At 37.3% G+C, this 16,118-nt stretch overlaps 2 protein-coding genes across 5 annotated transcripts in view; one reads left to right on the forward strand and one right to left on the reverse strand.

Annotated features, from left to right (window-relative positions):
• Positions 1 to 357: 357 nt before the first annotated feature.
• The window catches only part of RPL14 (ribosomal protein L14), a 91,082-nt gene continuing 75,321 nt past the window's right edge, over positions 358 to 16,118 (reverse strand). Inside the window, exons 2-7 of one of the 3 annotated variants that reach the window (XM_070726931.1) lie at positions 12,291 to 12,424; positions 11,627 to 11,728; positions 7,311 to 7,405; positions 2,550 to 2,649; positions 1,056 to 1,109; positions 358 to 469 (exon numbers count right to left, since the gene is read on the reverse strand). In XM_070726931.1, the coding sequence (XP_070583032.1) occupies positions 407 to 469; positions 1,056 to 1,109; positions 2,550 to 2,649; positions 7,311 to 7,405; positions 11,627 to 11,728; positions 12,291 to 12,293 (417 nt within the window). In that variant the 5' untranslated portion in view covers positions 12,294 to 12,424 and the 3' untranslated portion in view covers positions 358 to 406. Of the gene's footprint in view, positions 470 to 1,055; positions 1,110 to 2,549; positions 2,650 to 7,310; positions 7,406 to 11,626; positions 11,729 to 12,290; positions 12,524 to 16,118 lie in introns of all 3 variants that reach the window. The other 2 variants (XM_070726930.1, XM_070726932.1) reach the window with 2 other exon arrangements.
• NOD1 (nucleotide binding oligomerization domain containing 1) overlaps positions 12,395 to 16,118 on the forward strand; it is a 217,983-nt gene continuing 214,259 nt past the window's right edge. Inside the window, exon 1 of one of the 2 annotated variants that reach the window (XM_070726925.1) lies at positions 12,395 to 12,483. The gene's annotated coding sequence lies outside the window, so the exon portion shown is untranslated. The remainder of the gene's footprint in view (positions 12,484 to 16,118) is intronic. The other variant, XM_070726919.1, reaches the window with a different exon arrangement.

A 16,118-nucleotide genomic window follows, 5' to 3' on the forward strand; every position in this document is an offset into this window, starting at 1 on the left:
TCATGCTCTTAACCTTCTGGGAGTTAAAGAATTGGCTTTTGCCCCAAATATTAGGAGAGGGTAAGACTGGTGTTCGAAGATGATGGGGTTTTTTGGTTGGCTTGAATAATTATTACAGCCTTTTTAATTTTATGGTGTTTATGTTTTATACCACTGTTATGACTGTGCTTCTTCAGATGAGTACCTTTTAAATGTAGACAAGTCATTTAAATAAATATTTATCTACCCAATTTATGTGAAGCATTCCTACCCTTGTACCACTAAGGATTATTCAATTAAACACAATAGTTCTATAAATACTCAGATTTTGTTAATTTGATGAAAGAAGCAAGAGAAAAAAATCAGGCAAGTCATGGATCATGTTAGGTACATATTTAATTGAAGTATTATTTGTTTTGTTGACAATTTATGCTTTCTTGATAGCTGCCTTTTGAAGCCTCTTAACTTCATGTTTGATTATCCGATTTCTCTGCAAAATAATTATGTTTATGTTTATATTACGTTTATAAGGCAATGCTTCATTTTCAGAAATTATTCACTTACGAGCAACTGAAAAATGTCACATTTCAGTATTTAGTTTTATTAAGCTTTCAATTAATTTCTACAGAAAAAAACAGAACTATAATACTGCTGAAGAATCCTATTCATATCACTTTTTTATTTCAAAAGACAGATAAACACCTAAAAATAGAAAGCCAACTTCATCAAGAGTTGACATTGGGTGTGTATTCATTTTATTCACATTTAGATACTACTCCAATCAATCTACTTTAAGTAACATGCAATTCCCAAATCTGCAATTTAGGTTAAATTAAACTTTTCCGGCATAAGATTTTTATTTTTCTCCACCATAAATTAAATAAAATACTATTGTTATTATTATTATTATTAATAATAATAATTTATTAGATTTGTATGCCGCCCCTCTTTATTACTACTAATAAAGCAAAAATTGTACTTTCCAAAATTAAGGATTTTGTCGTACAACTGAAACAATTATATTCAGTGCTAGGAAAGTCTATTTGACAAGAACACAATATAGCAATTGTACTTACCATTTTCTTTGCTTTCATGACCTTATAACGATCAAAATCCGTCATCTTGGCTTTCTGTGGAAAATTTTTTTGACAAAGTTTGAGTTCCTGAATCTTACCAAAAACTGCCAACTTCTTTATGCATTAGCAATATATAACTGATCATCCCATACACAGCTTTTATTTTCAAAATCATCTTTATCAAGAATATAGATCAGCATAAAGGGACAATCGCTTTTTTTAAAAACCAAAGGATCAGATGAAAGATAATGCTGGTGCTGCATAGAACGTGGCAATATGTTGTAAAATGTTGTAAAAAGATGAGTATCTGAAAACCACAGGATGGTCTAATATTGTCCTGTGTGCTGTAGGTGCAACACAGGTAGTCCTTGTTAATCACTATTCAGCAACCATTCAAAATTAGTTTTAAACTGAACTGCACCATTACCATAGTCATGGTATTGCTGTTTGGGTTCCTGTAACTGGCTTGGAATTATGATGATCAATGTATCTCATGATCATGTGATTGCCATATTTTTGCCTTCATTGATATCTTGCAACTAGTAGAATGAACAGAAAAGTCAATAGATCATGAGATATTGCTCTTAACAACCTTGCACAATTAATTTAACAACGCCAACCAGAACATCTCCTGTTAAATTAGTGGTCACACGACACAGCATTTTATGTCACTTAACAGTGGAGTTGCTGATCCCAATTGTGGTCACTAATACGGTCATTGACCTGTAGAGCAAAACAAGACTGCAAATGTCTCTTTAGTACAGGCATCAGGGAATCACACACACTGAAATTTCTGTGTCTTAAATCACAGGCTAAGCTATATTTTTGTTCACCACAATCATATAACTCTTAGCATACAAGTATAAAATATATAAAAATATCAAAAATATGAACATAAAACTGAAGCTATTTAAACAATTTGTTTTTGATATTCTTATTACAATTACATATATTTTTCCAAATAAGCTCAGATTAAAGTTTATCCTTTTGGCTTCACTGAAGAACTATTAAATGACTCAAGTCATCCAGAGAAAAAGGGCTGTAAAGGGACTGAGCATTCAACAAAGTGGTGCAGATTCATTTATGTTTCTTTTATCTATATGCATCTTTTAATCAATGATTTATGTACTTTTATTACTTTAATGCTCTACATAGGCTGGAGTGAGACAGTGATTGTGTTAGGATATAAAAAGGTTATTCCAAGTTCCTATTGTTGAAACCATGTGGAGCAAATGCCCTGTTTTGTTGCAAGTTCACAACAGAGTAGGAGGAAAAAAGGACAATCTCCATCCAAACTTTTTCCCAATGCCTATAGTCTGCTGCATCTGAAATGGCAGAAACTTTAAAAAAGGTATTTGCTGAACAACTGATTTACATAGGCAGTTAACTGGCACCAAATACAGCAGAAACAGGGTTCTTAATTGTACTTTATTATTTTGCTGCTTCCAAAATGTCGTTAAAGTATTACATTTTTGTATTGTTTCCAACACATACCTTTTCCCTAGCCTCAATTTTTTTTGCCCATCTGGTGGCCTTCCACTTCTCATTAATGTTTTCTTTTTCCCAGGCAACTCGCACACTTTTTTGACGAGCACTGTATTTAAAGAAAAAATATATATTTGTAAGATTACTTTTATTTTTTAAAATTAACATATATTAAAATCACTTAAACATTTATTTTTCTATGCCAGTTGATATATTACTGCTAATTTTCTGCTAATATTTAATGGATGGTACAGGAAAAAAAATAAGATAGTAATCACAGCAACAATAACTTTCCATATTAGGCCCTTAAAAAAACTCACACAAAACATTTTCAAAAATGCTTTGCTTTTCTTCTTTAGAGAAACAACATCACTAATAATTATTATTCTATATTTTATTCTATACAATGGCTGCATTTGCTATTAATGCTATGCTATAGGTTAGTATAGGTCAGTGATGGCAAACCTTATTTTCCTCGGGTGCCAAAACAGCATGGGTGTGTGCTATTGCATATGCACAAGTGCCCACACCCATAATTCAATGCCTGGGAAGGGCAAAAACAGCTGCCCCCACTCCCCAGAGGCCCCCTGGATGCTGGAAAAAGCCTGTTTCCCAACTTCTGGTGGGCCCAGTAGGCTAGTGTTTCGCCCTCCCTAGGCTCCAAAGGCTTCCCTGCAGCTGGGAGAGGGTAAAAACACCTTCCCCCATCCCCTTGGAGGTTCTCTGAAAATCAGCTAGCCGGCACACTCATACACAATGAAGCTGAACTAGGGCAGCAGCTCACATGCCAGCAGATATGGCTCCGTGTGCCACAGGTTCAACATCACTAATACAAATATACAAATGTTTTTTTCCAGGGAGAGCGCCACATTCCCCACAAAATAGAAAGAAAAATATCAAATTATAACAGAATGAGAGTTGGAAGAGAGTACTGAGGTCTTCTAATCCAATCCCCTCAAGTAGGGAATTGGATCAAGTAGTATAGGAGTTCCTATACCATTTCAAACCAATCCAGTCTCTTAAAAGCTTCCAGTGAAGGAGTGCCCACAACTATTCCACTGATTAAGTGTTCCAACCGTCAGGAAATTTCTCCTTATTTCTGGATTGGATCTTTCCTTGACAAGTTTCTACTCATTACTTCTCCTACCTTCAGGTGCTTTGGAGAATAGGTTCATCCCCTTCTTCTTTGTGACAGCCCCATATGTTCTGTCTGGCACAATTAAGTAGCAGTAATTAAACCCCAATGAAGACTTGGAAGCAAAGTCACTAGGCATATTTGTCTATTTACAAAAAAACGTGCTGGAAACAGCAATGTAATCAGAAGAATGTCAGTTTGATTGCCAAAATGCCAGTGTTATCAGCACCGGCACAGCTGATAACAAGTGTTCCAAAGAAAGTCATCAATTCAAGTCATTAATTATTGGTATGGAGAGGTACCCACAAATGCCTTCCAAAACTAGGATTGTAGTGTTACAGAAGGATTTCAAAGAGAAACTCTTCAGCTCTAGTTCTCTCCCTCCATATAGGAACATTGAACTTCTGCACCGAAAATTCCCATCATCCCCCTTTTATGCTATCTGTGATGACAAGCTATGCATAGAAATGTTCAGTGCCTAGATCTACATTACCGGAGATTCTCTTGTCGTCCTTGCATTCTTCTTACTCTAGTACAGTGTTTCTGAAATAGTGGGGCAGGCCCCCCGGGGTGTGTGTGTGTGTGTGACCTCAGGGAACATATTTTTGCTGCAGGGAGTATTTATTTATTTATTACTTGGATTTGTATGCCGCCCCTCTCCGAAGACTCGGGGCGGCTCACAACATGTAGAAACAAATCATAAGTAATCAAACAATTTAAAATTTTAAAGATTTAAAAAAACCCATATACTAACAGACACACACACACAAGCATACCATATATAAATTAAACGTGCCCAGGGGGAGATGTTTCAATTCCCCCATGCCTGACGGCAAAGGTGGGTTTTAAGAAGTTTACGGAAGGCAGGAAGAGTAAGGGCAGTTCTAATCTCCGGGGGGAGTTGGTTCCAGAGGGCCGGTGCCGCCACAGAGAAGGCTCTTCCCCTGGGGCCCGCCAACCGACATTGCTTAGTTGACGGGACCCGGAGAAGGCCCACTCTGTGGGACCTAATCGGTCGCTGGGATTCGTGCGGCAGGAGGCGGTCTCGGAGATATTCTGGTCCAGTGCCATGAAGGGCTTTAAAGGTCATAACCAACACTTTGAATTGTGACCGGAAACTGATCGGCAGCCAATGCAATGGAGTAGGGTTTTTTTTGCACCAAACAATAGTACACAGCACAGAGTAAGAAATATGAAGTGCATAATACAAATCTTAAGAGACACCATGGAAAAATATTTAACAGGGATGAAAAGAAAGGAGAAGAGAGATGGAGATAATGAAACATATGTAAGTCTCCCAAAAGCTAAGATAAGGAAATATGACAAAGCGCATGTGGCGCTTGGCTTCACTGTGACTATGGTGGGAGACGAGGAAAGACCGGTATTTTTACTGTGTCTAAAGATGTTAGCAGTGAACAGCATGAAGCCAAATAAATTAAAGTGCTACTTGAACACATTACACCCAATCATGCTGATAAGTTGCTTGAGTTATTTCAGCGAAAATGTTCTGAATATTACAAACTATCCTCCCAGTGGAGAGTTGGGCCCCCAAAATATTTACTTCTTCCTAGGGGTGCGAATAGAAAATAATTGAGAAACACTGCTCTAGTGTCTAATATTAGGTACACAATATCCCCCTCCTTATCTAACATTACCACAGCTGGGAGGTCTGCAGCCTCTGGACAGTCCACAGACCCTAACTCTCACTCACTCACACTTTCTGATTCCTCTGATAAACACACTGGCCTGATACCCAGATGGACCCGGTTCATTCTCTTCAAAGTCCATGATTAAAGGAGCCAGATGCGAGCCAACCACAACACTTTACATATTGGAAGATTGCTATCAGGTCACCCCTAGTTCTTTTATCCCCTTGTTAATGCAGCCAGACTCTATTGAATTTTTTGGCAGCAGTAGCACATTGCTGGTTCATAAACATTTTGATCTCAATTCACGAAAAGTGAATATAAATTATATTTACTATTATAAATCATGCATATAATAATAATGAGTTTAAATATATTTGGAGGTTTCTAAAATCTTCATCCAAGATTGAACACACAAGTGCCTGGAGTTTTAGGTTATACTTGTTTCAGTAGCATGACAGAACAACTATAGTCTATTGTGCTATTATACTACTACCTGAAATTAGAACAGGAACCTGGAACTGATAGAAGAGGAACACTAAAACCTTTAGTAATTTATTTATAAAATACTCAATTGTGCAAATTGTTTGCCTACATAATTATACATAAAATAAACAATCCATATAAACTCAGGATTCTTAGATCAAGGTAACATGGCTAAAAATGGCTTGCTATTGATTATCAAATCTATCAAATGCCTAACTAAGAAGTGTCCCTGGCTTTCTAGAATGTCAAAATTAAGGGACTAGCCTTACTATTGTTTAGGACTATCTGTAACAATAACTTAAACAAGCCCAATTTTATAAGGCAGACAAATTAGAGTGCAATTGTTCTTAATTTTACCTGGTCTCTATCATATTAAGTTCTAACATAACTAAGGCTTCTTTGTACTATTAAGGCATAAGTGAATATAGAGGCAAAAATTTCTTTAGCTATGGCTTCTATCTGCAGATCTACCAAGACCAGTGAGTCCAGAACAAACCCAAGTGACAGCACAGCTCCTTCAGCAGCAAAAGGATTCAATCTAGAGCAATGATGGTGAATCTATGGCATGTAGAACCATATCTGAAGGCACGCGAGGCGTTGCCCTATGTCAACTCCAGTTGATTTTTGGCCATTTTCGCCTGAGCTTGGTGAAAAACAGCCCAATCAGAAACAGCCCATGCATAGGGCATACATAAGACATATGGATATAAATAAAAAATATGGAATAACAAAGATTACTAATAGCCCATATATTTAGTATGTATGAATATTGATTCTAAATAAGCCAATTTTAAGGATTTAAACCTAGTTAAACCTGATGTAATATTAAAAATCACAATTGTGTTGTGCTTTGGAACGTACAGGTAGCCCTCAATTTACGATGACAATCTGTTGCCCAAAAGCTGTTATAAAATGAGACATTTGTGGAATATTGCCCTATTTTACAACCTTTCTTGCCGCAGTTGCTGAGTGAATCACTGTCATTGTTAAAACAGTAACACAGTTTTTAATTCAATCTGGCTTCCCCATTGACTTTGCTTGTCCAAAGATTATAAAAGGACATTACCTGACCCTGAGATATTGCAACTGTCATTAATATGAATTAACTGTCAAGTGTCTGAATTTTGATCTTATGACTATCAAAGTGCTTTAGTAGTTGTAAATGTGAAAGTCACACATAAGTCACTTTCTTAGTGCCATTAATTTTGAATGGTCACTAAATTAATTGGTGTTGAGGACTACCTGTAAAATAGCTGCATAATTCTGAAAAAGGAATATTTATCTTGTACAATCATTTTGTGATGATTTACTTTAAGTTAAACAAAAACAGAATAACATGCTGACATCAAGGATTCTTCTTGGGAATAAATATACAAGAGTTGTTTCTCATAAAAGTTTTCAACAATGATAAGATAAAACCTCTTGCATTCTTGCAGTACCAAAAGTAAGGCTGGTGTTTCTTTGATTTAAATTTAGAGGTAGTAATACTGAAGTATAACCAACCTGTGAGGAAACTTCAGAACAAAATCAGTTAATTGCATGCACTTGAAGGGCATAGCCTGCCTTCTGACACCACTGCAAGGGCCATCAACTAGAGCCTGTAAAAACCAAGGCAGAAATGTATTTTCCAGATTAACATTTAATGCAAAAAATACTTTCAGAGGCTACAAAGAAATCCAGATTTATTAAAAGCAGTTTTTAAGAAGTAAATTGAGTTTTGAGGGCAGCTTACTACATCTTAGCAATAGCACTTTTTAACAGACCAGCATATTGCTCCCACAATTCGGGTTCTCATTTTACCCACCATAGAAGGATGGAAGGCTGAGTCAATCTTGAGTCAGTGATGAGACTTGAATGGCAGACTTGCAGATCTAGCAGCCAGCTTTAGTGGCTTGCACTACTGCGCTCTACCCATTGACCACCTCGACTCATTAAAGTTAAAGGTCATGAGTGATTTCCCCCTCATTTTCAGCTTATTTTATACTCACAAGTAACATTATTTATAAGTTTTTAATCTTATAAATAATAAATAAAATTTAATTTCTATCTCTGGAAATTTTTAAAGACCACAATAAAGATTTAAAAGAGCCTCAAGAACTAGTATAAATACTACTTTGCACTAATATAAGTATTTCATATCACAAACCAATGTGCATTCTTTTAAAGGGTACTTTTATTGAATACAATGAAAGTAAATTATATACAGTATTAGCAAATAACAGAAGAATTTCCTTAAGTATTGAGTTTATAAATAAACTTGCCAAAAATACCTAGGAAAACAAATTATAAGATTCGTGTTTTTTTATTCAGTGCAGACAATCACAGTACTTTAAAGAATTCAGGGTAAATCAGGCTGGTTACAGAAACTAATTTTGTGAAGCACCTATCTAAGATTTTATCTTTTAAAGCAACCTAGTCGGATACTCATCTAGGAAATTGAATCATCAGCTCTTTCAAGGAAGCCTACAAAATTACAAGAAGAGGCCTGCAATTTTATGTTAACTATAAATGGAGGGGGGGGGATCTCTAACTAGTATGGAATACATACTAATAGCTTTTTGGGTGGTTAACATAACCATATTTTCTAATACACCTCAGCTATCTAGAAAAGAAAGCTACATAGTAAAAAAAGCCACAGTATTGTGTTCTATTTATCCATGTGGTATAGTTATATATTATATTATATATATGTTTGAGACCCTGTAAAAAATTTTCCCTGCATATCATTTCATGACTTTGTAGAATGTGAGGGGTTCTTTTTTTGAGAAATTTTTTTGGGGATGGGGGGCCCTTAGATTTTGCTGGGCAAAAAAAGTCACACTTGTACCATTCAGGTCGTATACAACCCGGACAAAAAAAGGTTTAATTTAGGTACTTAGATTTGGTCTTTTTGAAAACTTTTTTCGCTGGGATACTAATTTGAACTTTTCTGAACACAATGAAAGTAAAATTGAGATGAAAAAATTAATGCTTATATTTTAATTTTGTTCACAAAAGGCTGCCCCTAGAGTTTTTGTGCAATTTTGTTCATTTTTATCTAGCTCAGGTTGCCAGTTCAATTTTGTTTTACCTTTTTGTGTTGGATCACTATGTTGAACATCCCTGATCATTAGAAAAATAGAAATGAACTGCAAAATGTTATGCTTATTGGGGTTTTTTGCTCAGAAATAGGACCTTCCCCCCCAACTGTGTGCAATTGTTTTCATTTTACCTGAACTTTTCTGAACATAATGATATGAAAGTTGAACTGAAAAAATAGATGCTTGTTTATTTTGCTCATAAACGTCCCCTCCTGGTTGTGTGCAATTTTTTCAATTTATATATATATATATTTCAAGCTCCAAAATCAAAATGTTAAAACTTTTTGTATTGCATTATTAGTTTGAACATTTCTGAACACAATTATATGAAAATTGAACTGAAAAAAATTGATGCTTATTTGTTTATTTTGCTTAGAAATAGGGCCTCCCCCCTTATGGCTGTGTGTAATCAGTTTCACTTACCTTTTTTTTAAGGCTCCAAATCCAAAATATTTTTAATACCCTAGGCATTGATTTACTAAACTGAAGATTGCAGATCATCAGAAAAATATTCCCTAAGATTTCAAATTGATGGTTATATTTTTATTTCACTCAGAAAGCAAAACACCACATTTTGGCTGTGTGCAATCATTGCCACTTTACTTTTTTTTTTAGCCTGCCAGTTCCAACTTTTTTGAAAACTTTTTGGATTGGATTACTAGTTTGAATATTTCTGAACATAATATGAAAATTGAACTGAAAAAATTGATGCTTATTTGTTTATTTTGCTCAGAAAAGCCCCCCCCCCCCCCAATGATTTGGAGCATTTTTTTCAGTTTATGTTTTTTAGGCTACAAATCTCCAAAAATTTTCCCCCTTAGGTATTGATATACTAAACTGAACATTACTGATCATAAGAAAAATAGAAATGAGCTGGGGGAAAAAATGCTTATTTATTTATTTTGCTCACAAAAGGGCCACCACCCCTTGGCCTTGCTGTGTGCTATTATTTTCAGTTTTTATATAGATTTGGCTGAAAATATTTGGAATTTCTTTTTGAAAAGCAAGTACATGATGGCCAGACAACTAATTTTATGAAAGAAATCCATTTTACTAAAAACAAGTATGTAATTTTGAAATTAACAGCATATCGAGCCGGGGTGGCGCAGCAGGTAGAGTGCTGTACTGCAGGCCACTGAAGCTGCCTTGTAGATCTGAAGGTCAGCGGTTGAAATCTCATCACCGGCTCAAGGTTGACTCAGCCTTCCATCCTTACGAGGTGGGTAAAACGAGGACCTGGATTGTGGGGGCAATAGCCTAGCTCTGTTAAAAAAGTGCTATTGCTAACATATTGTAAGCCGCCCTGAGTCTAAGGAGAAAGCCAGCATATAAATTGAATAAATAAATAAATAAATAAATTTGTATGTAAACTGAAAAAATTGAGCACAGCCTGGTGGAGGCCTTTTCTGAGCAAAATAAACAAATAAGCATCACTTTTTCAATTTAATTTTCATTTCATTATGTTCAGAAATATTCAAACTAGTAATTCAATGCCTAAGTTATTGAAAATATTTGGAATTAGGGGCCTAGAAAAATTTATAAAGTGACATGCTTGAAAAAACGGGGGGAGGTCCTTTTGAGCAAAATAAACAAATAAACATCCAACACCAAATATAGCAAAATTGTATGCAGGTTGCAGGATAAACTATTTATAAATTGGAAAAAATTTGCAAAAACACTAGGGGCGGGCTTTTATGAGCAAAATAAAAATATAAGCATTAATTTTTCATCTCAATTTTACTCTCATTGTGTTCAGAAAAGTTCACATTAGTATCCCAGTGAAAAAAGGTTTCAAAAAGACCAAATCTAAGTACCTAAAATAAACCTTTTTTGGTCCGGGTCATATACATACAAGTGTATAGTCTTTGCGAACAGAACAGCAGGGTTAAGAGTGTTTGCAGACTGCAGATAGTCCAGAATGCAGCTGCGCGAGCTGTCATAGGTGTACCTAGGTACACTCATATAACATCAAGGCTCTGCGTGCTGCACTGGTTGCCAATTAGTCTTCAGTCACAATTCAAGGTGTTGGTTATCACCTATAAAGCCCTACATGACTTAGGACCAGAATATGTACACCACCGTCCCCTGCTACGTACCTCCCAAAGACCAATTAGATCACAGAGTTGGCCTCCTCCAGGTTCCATTGACCAAGCAGTGCAGGTTAGCAGGCCCGCAGAAGACACCCTTTTCTGTGGCTGCCCTGCTCCCCCCCCCCATGTCCATACTATTACCACCCTACTGGCCTTCTGAAAGGCTGTGAAGACCTAGCTCTGCCGGCAGGCCTGGGGGTCGTAAATGGCAGCATTGTAACTGATTTGATATGATATGCATGGGTGCTTCATTGGATAGTTGGTTATAGTTTTATAATCAAGTTCTATTGTTTTATAGTGGGGTTGTATTGTTTTTATTAATTAATATTTGACTTTTGTTAACATTTTGTAGCATTGTATCACATTTTTATTGTTGTAAACAGGATTGGGCAGCAAAAAAGTCAAATTAATTAAATTAAATCTTGCTATTATTAATATTCTGTTGTTTTATATTTGCACTGAGTTTCTGCACAGGAGACAAATTCCTTGTATGCCTAATCACTCTTGGCCAAATAAAGTTTTATATACTATTCTATTTGTGGACTAAAGGATGAAATAACCAGTCCTAAATGCAATTTTTTATCACGGCTATCTACCATAGATAAATTCATAATCTTATGAAACATATAGCATACACGGTAACACTTACCCTGTTTTGGTCGATGATGTCAACTACCGCAACTAGTTTCCCTGCATGTGGTCCAAATGAAATATAAGCAACTCGGCCAATCTCAACATAGCGCTTGAAAACCTTAATCAGATAAAGTTTAATTCATCAAATGATTAATTACCCTACAAGTTTATAGAATTATGTAGCTCTTCTAACAGTCGTTCAAAGAAAGCAAATTCTTTACATGCTATACTGAACTTTGAAATAATTTAAATAAATTATAATACAACATATTCTCAGCCCAAAGCCATTTAGGTGTGGTGAGACGTATCATGAATTTGCAGACACGCGGCCCTACAACTTACAGAAATCTAAAAAACTTCTGTTGATAATTTTCTCCCCATGGTCGAGTATTATTATTATTATTATTATTATTCGATCTTCCCCACCATTAGAGAATGATTTAAAAAGCTGACAAAATCCCACCTCCGTCTCTAGTTAACCTCCCGTTACCATTTATTCCATTTATGCCACGATAGACCTTAGGCCAGTCTCTCCGTGGCTTTCCGTCTCACTCTTTCTCGGTTTAAATCAGCCCGGAGACAATGAAGACTGTCCCGAAACCCTTCACAACCACCCTCGACTTCACCGAGATTTAAGAAAAGCTCTATGGATAAAGCCTCGGCTATGCGCCCGCGATTACCATGATGGCTGCCACACGAGTCGATTCGCGAAAAGAGAAAGAACAGCTTCCGGATGTCTCGAGATATCCCAACTGCGCAGGTACACGAGAGGAAGAGGCGGGACTCAGTCGCTCTACTCGCGGCGAAGTGCAGGCTGTGTAGAGCAAAGATTGGACAACTGGATAGAAGGGTCGTGTTGTCTGACAACAGCAAGTAATATTACGCATGTGCATTATTCGCTCTTTTTGCTCTTCTAAAAGAATAAAATCAATTGGATGAATTCAAACAATTATTTCTTGTGCATGCGTAATCATGTGACAGGAATCTGAGAAAGCGTATCTTCTTGTTTGCCTTCATTTTTTAAACTATATTTGTATGGTGTATGTAGGTTGATTGTGGGCCGATAATAAAGTGTACCCTCGTGCCTACCGTCCCTGTCCAAATGTTCCCTCTTATCATTACCCATCTTTTGCATATAAACAATGTTATATCTATGTATACTATAAATACGTACTTAACTAATGAAATAAATAAAAATAAAATAAATTTCTGGGCAATCCGTGGCAACTTTGGAACTCTCAACTGAGTTTATGGCCCGAATTTGAACTGTATGCTGCTGTTTCTTGTTAATGCATTTTGGGCATTTTCAAAATACTCTGAATATGATAATAAAGATTAAAACTCATGGAGTTTAGAGTATTATTTCTGCAGTCACAGAGTTTTTAATTAATCTCGTGTTGTGTGAACAGAATCACTGATTTACCGAAAAATGGAGTGAACTACTGACTTGTTTGGAAGTTCCTGTAGGCATAGGAAAGAAAAAAAGAGCCCAAACTGTTGGCTTTTAACATAATTTTAAATCTGCCTTTTAAACAGACATTTTTGGATTTCAACATCAGGTTATGTTTTTAACCTGCCTTGATTAAATATGATTGTAAGAAAGAAGAAAATTAGCAGCAGCAGTGGGCTACGAGCCGGAACGCTAAACTGCGCTCGCGGCCGCGGCTCGTAAGTTCTTGCGGGACCGGCATGATTTTGTGGAGGTAGCAAAATCGCGCTCAGAGCCACAGGTAAAACATCGCCGAAACACGGATGCAATTTTGCTACCTCCACAGGTGCAGCAGCAAAACCGTGCTGGCCCCACAAGAACGTACGAGCTTTGGCTCGTTTTTGTGAGAGAGAGGGAAAAAAGGGAGAGAAAGAAAGAAAAGGGAAAGAGGGAGGGAAAGAGAAGTGGAGAGGAAGGAAGGAGGGAAAGAAGAAAGGAGGGAAGGAAGGAAGGAATGGAGGGACAGAGGAAGGAAGGACTGGTTTTTTTTGGGGGGGGTGTACCATCTAATTTTCCAGGAATTTTGCTATCAATCATCAAAAAAGTTGCAAAAGTTTTTTTCTAATTTTGTCATTCAGTTACATTCATTTCCTTTTAATTAAATTCCCTCCTTAATGTTCCTTCAAAAAGTACAACATCAATTATATTTCTAACTTATTAACCATTATGCCAAAGTGCTTCCTTCTTTCTTTATACATTTTTCTATAAGTCAAAAAAACCTGTATAGCCAATCAGATGTTAACAAAAGAAAATTAAAAACAAAACATAAACATATATGAATTTCAGACTTCTTCCCCCCCTCTAAATAATACGTTCCCATTTTGTTTTTTACTTTAAAATAAGGTATGTGCAGTGTGCAGAGGGATTTGTTCATAGGTTTTTTTTTATAGTCTTGCCCTCCAACAGTCTGAGGGACAGTGAACTGCCCCCGCCCCTGTGTAAAAGGTTTGGGGACTTCTGCTCCAGGTCATAATAGCCCTCTACCTGTCTAGCAGCAGAGCACACATCACATGACATCACCCAGTTCAATCAGGGTTATCTCAGACAAACTCTTAGGATTTGCACATGACCCCCTACAGCAAACAATAGGATTCTTGCACAGGAACAGGAAGCTCTGGGGCAGCTTTAGGGACTGAATGCCCAAACTGCAACCCAAAACCCACTTATCACAAAGTGCCAACATGACAATTTAACCTGAATAATGATGTTTTGTGAGGAATTTCAATCACTCTTTCACAACTTGACTTCTCCTTGGTGCACTGGATTTTGTTAACAGCACAACTCAGAAATGATGAGAGTGTAGTGCAGTAGCCTCGAGGGCCATTGCATCTTCCCTCCCTCCCTCCCTCCCTCCCTCCTTCCTACCTACCTACCTACCCACCCACTTAGCTATTTCCTCCTCTGATTTCACATTTCCTTCCTTCCTTTCCTTCCTTCCCCCTTCTCTAATTTCACTTTCTTTCCTTCCTTCCTTCCTTCCTCCTCTGATTTCACCTTTCTTCCTTTAATCCTGTATATTATTGTTTGTTATTGTTAGCATTTATTAAAGAATGCTGTGAGCTTAGAAGTTCTCAGCAAAAATAACAGCAACTGTTGTTTGTGGCTGAAGCTATGCTGGGCTGTTATTCACACACATACATACACACCTACACTTATTTTTATTCCACTTTTCCTAGGTCCTTGGAAAGGAGTGGCATCATTTCTTCATCCCCGTCTTTAATAAACCCTAAGCCCAGGCTAGGGTTCCCAAAATTTTTACTACCCCACTGTGGGCATGGCTTATTTTGTGGGTGTGGCTTGCTGGCCATGTGACCAGGTGGGAGTTGCTTGATGATCATATGACCAGGGGTGGCTTAAAGTTCATGTGACTGGGTGACAAAACTGGATCACAGAAGGGGGTCACATGACTTAAGAACACTGCAACTGTCATAAAAGTGACCCAGATATCAGATATTTTTATCATTGGGGATGTTGCCAATGGTCTTCAGGGTGAAAAATGGTCATAAGTCACTTTTTTTAGCGCCATTGTAACTTTGAATGATAGCTAAATAAATGGTTGTAAGTTGAGGACTACCAGTAACTAGGCTTCCATAGTGCGTTATACTGAAAGTTATTACTTGCAAACCACAACTGCTCAACCTAAGGAAGTGCCTGAGTTCAACTTAATGCAAGGGCATTTGCTGTCATACAGTTTTCTGTTCAACAGGTGCAGCCCAGCCAAGAGGCAGAATCCCGAACTGGCTAAAAGCCCACACCATTCAGGTGGCTGAAAAAGGACAAAACAAGTAGACTAAACACCGCCAAACTTAAAGAGGGGAAAAAATGCTGTTCAGAGAATCCCACTTCATGCAATAGATGTATGCATGGTGTTGCGGTTGGCTCTAGCCCAGCTCCTGCCCCAAGGAATGTGGAGGTGGATGCAGGGGAAACATCAACATGTCATAGGCCTGTTTTATTGCCGACAGAGGCAGGTAGTGCAGTTTCCTCGGACGAAGAAGAAGGTGGGAGTGATTTGGAAGAGGGGGGCTTGGCACACAGCCCAAGAAGCCAATCTCCATTATCTTCGGTCGATTCGGATGCGGAAGTCTTGGACCCACGCAGGCGCAGAGTTATGCGCAGAAGAGACCAATTGAGGACATATTACAGGAGATAAGAGAAGCCACCTGTGTTTGGGTGGGGCTCTAGTAATTAGAGCTGCTGATACAAATAACAGCGTGTTGGTTTGGTTGTTGTGGAGGATTATCTGATCGCAGTTCTTCAGGGCCGTTCCTTGCTGTTTTCCGGACTTTGTTGATTTTTCACGCCTTTGAAACCAAAGTGGAGCAAAATATGTCTCTCTCACTTCATTGGAAGAAGGAGGGCTGTGACGTTACTTCACAGCTGCTAGCTAAGTACTTAAGGACTGATTAAGGGAATTGTACAGCCTACAAGGTTGTTTTGGGATGAGTGCTCTTTGCAATACAAAAAGGGTGCTTTGTTTCTTTTGAATTTTGTGATAAAGAACATTGTTTTGAATTTT

Source organism: Erythrolamprus reginae, chromosome Z (genome assembly GCF_031021105.1).
Source record: "Erythrolamprus reginae isolate rEryReg1 chromosome Z, rEryReg1.hap1, whole genome shotgun sequence".
Classification (NCBI taxonomy): domain Eukaryota; kingdom Metazoa; phylum Chordata; class Lepidosauria; order Squamata; family Dipsadidae; genus Erythrolamprus; species Erythrolamprus reginae.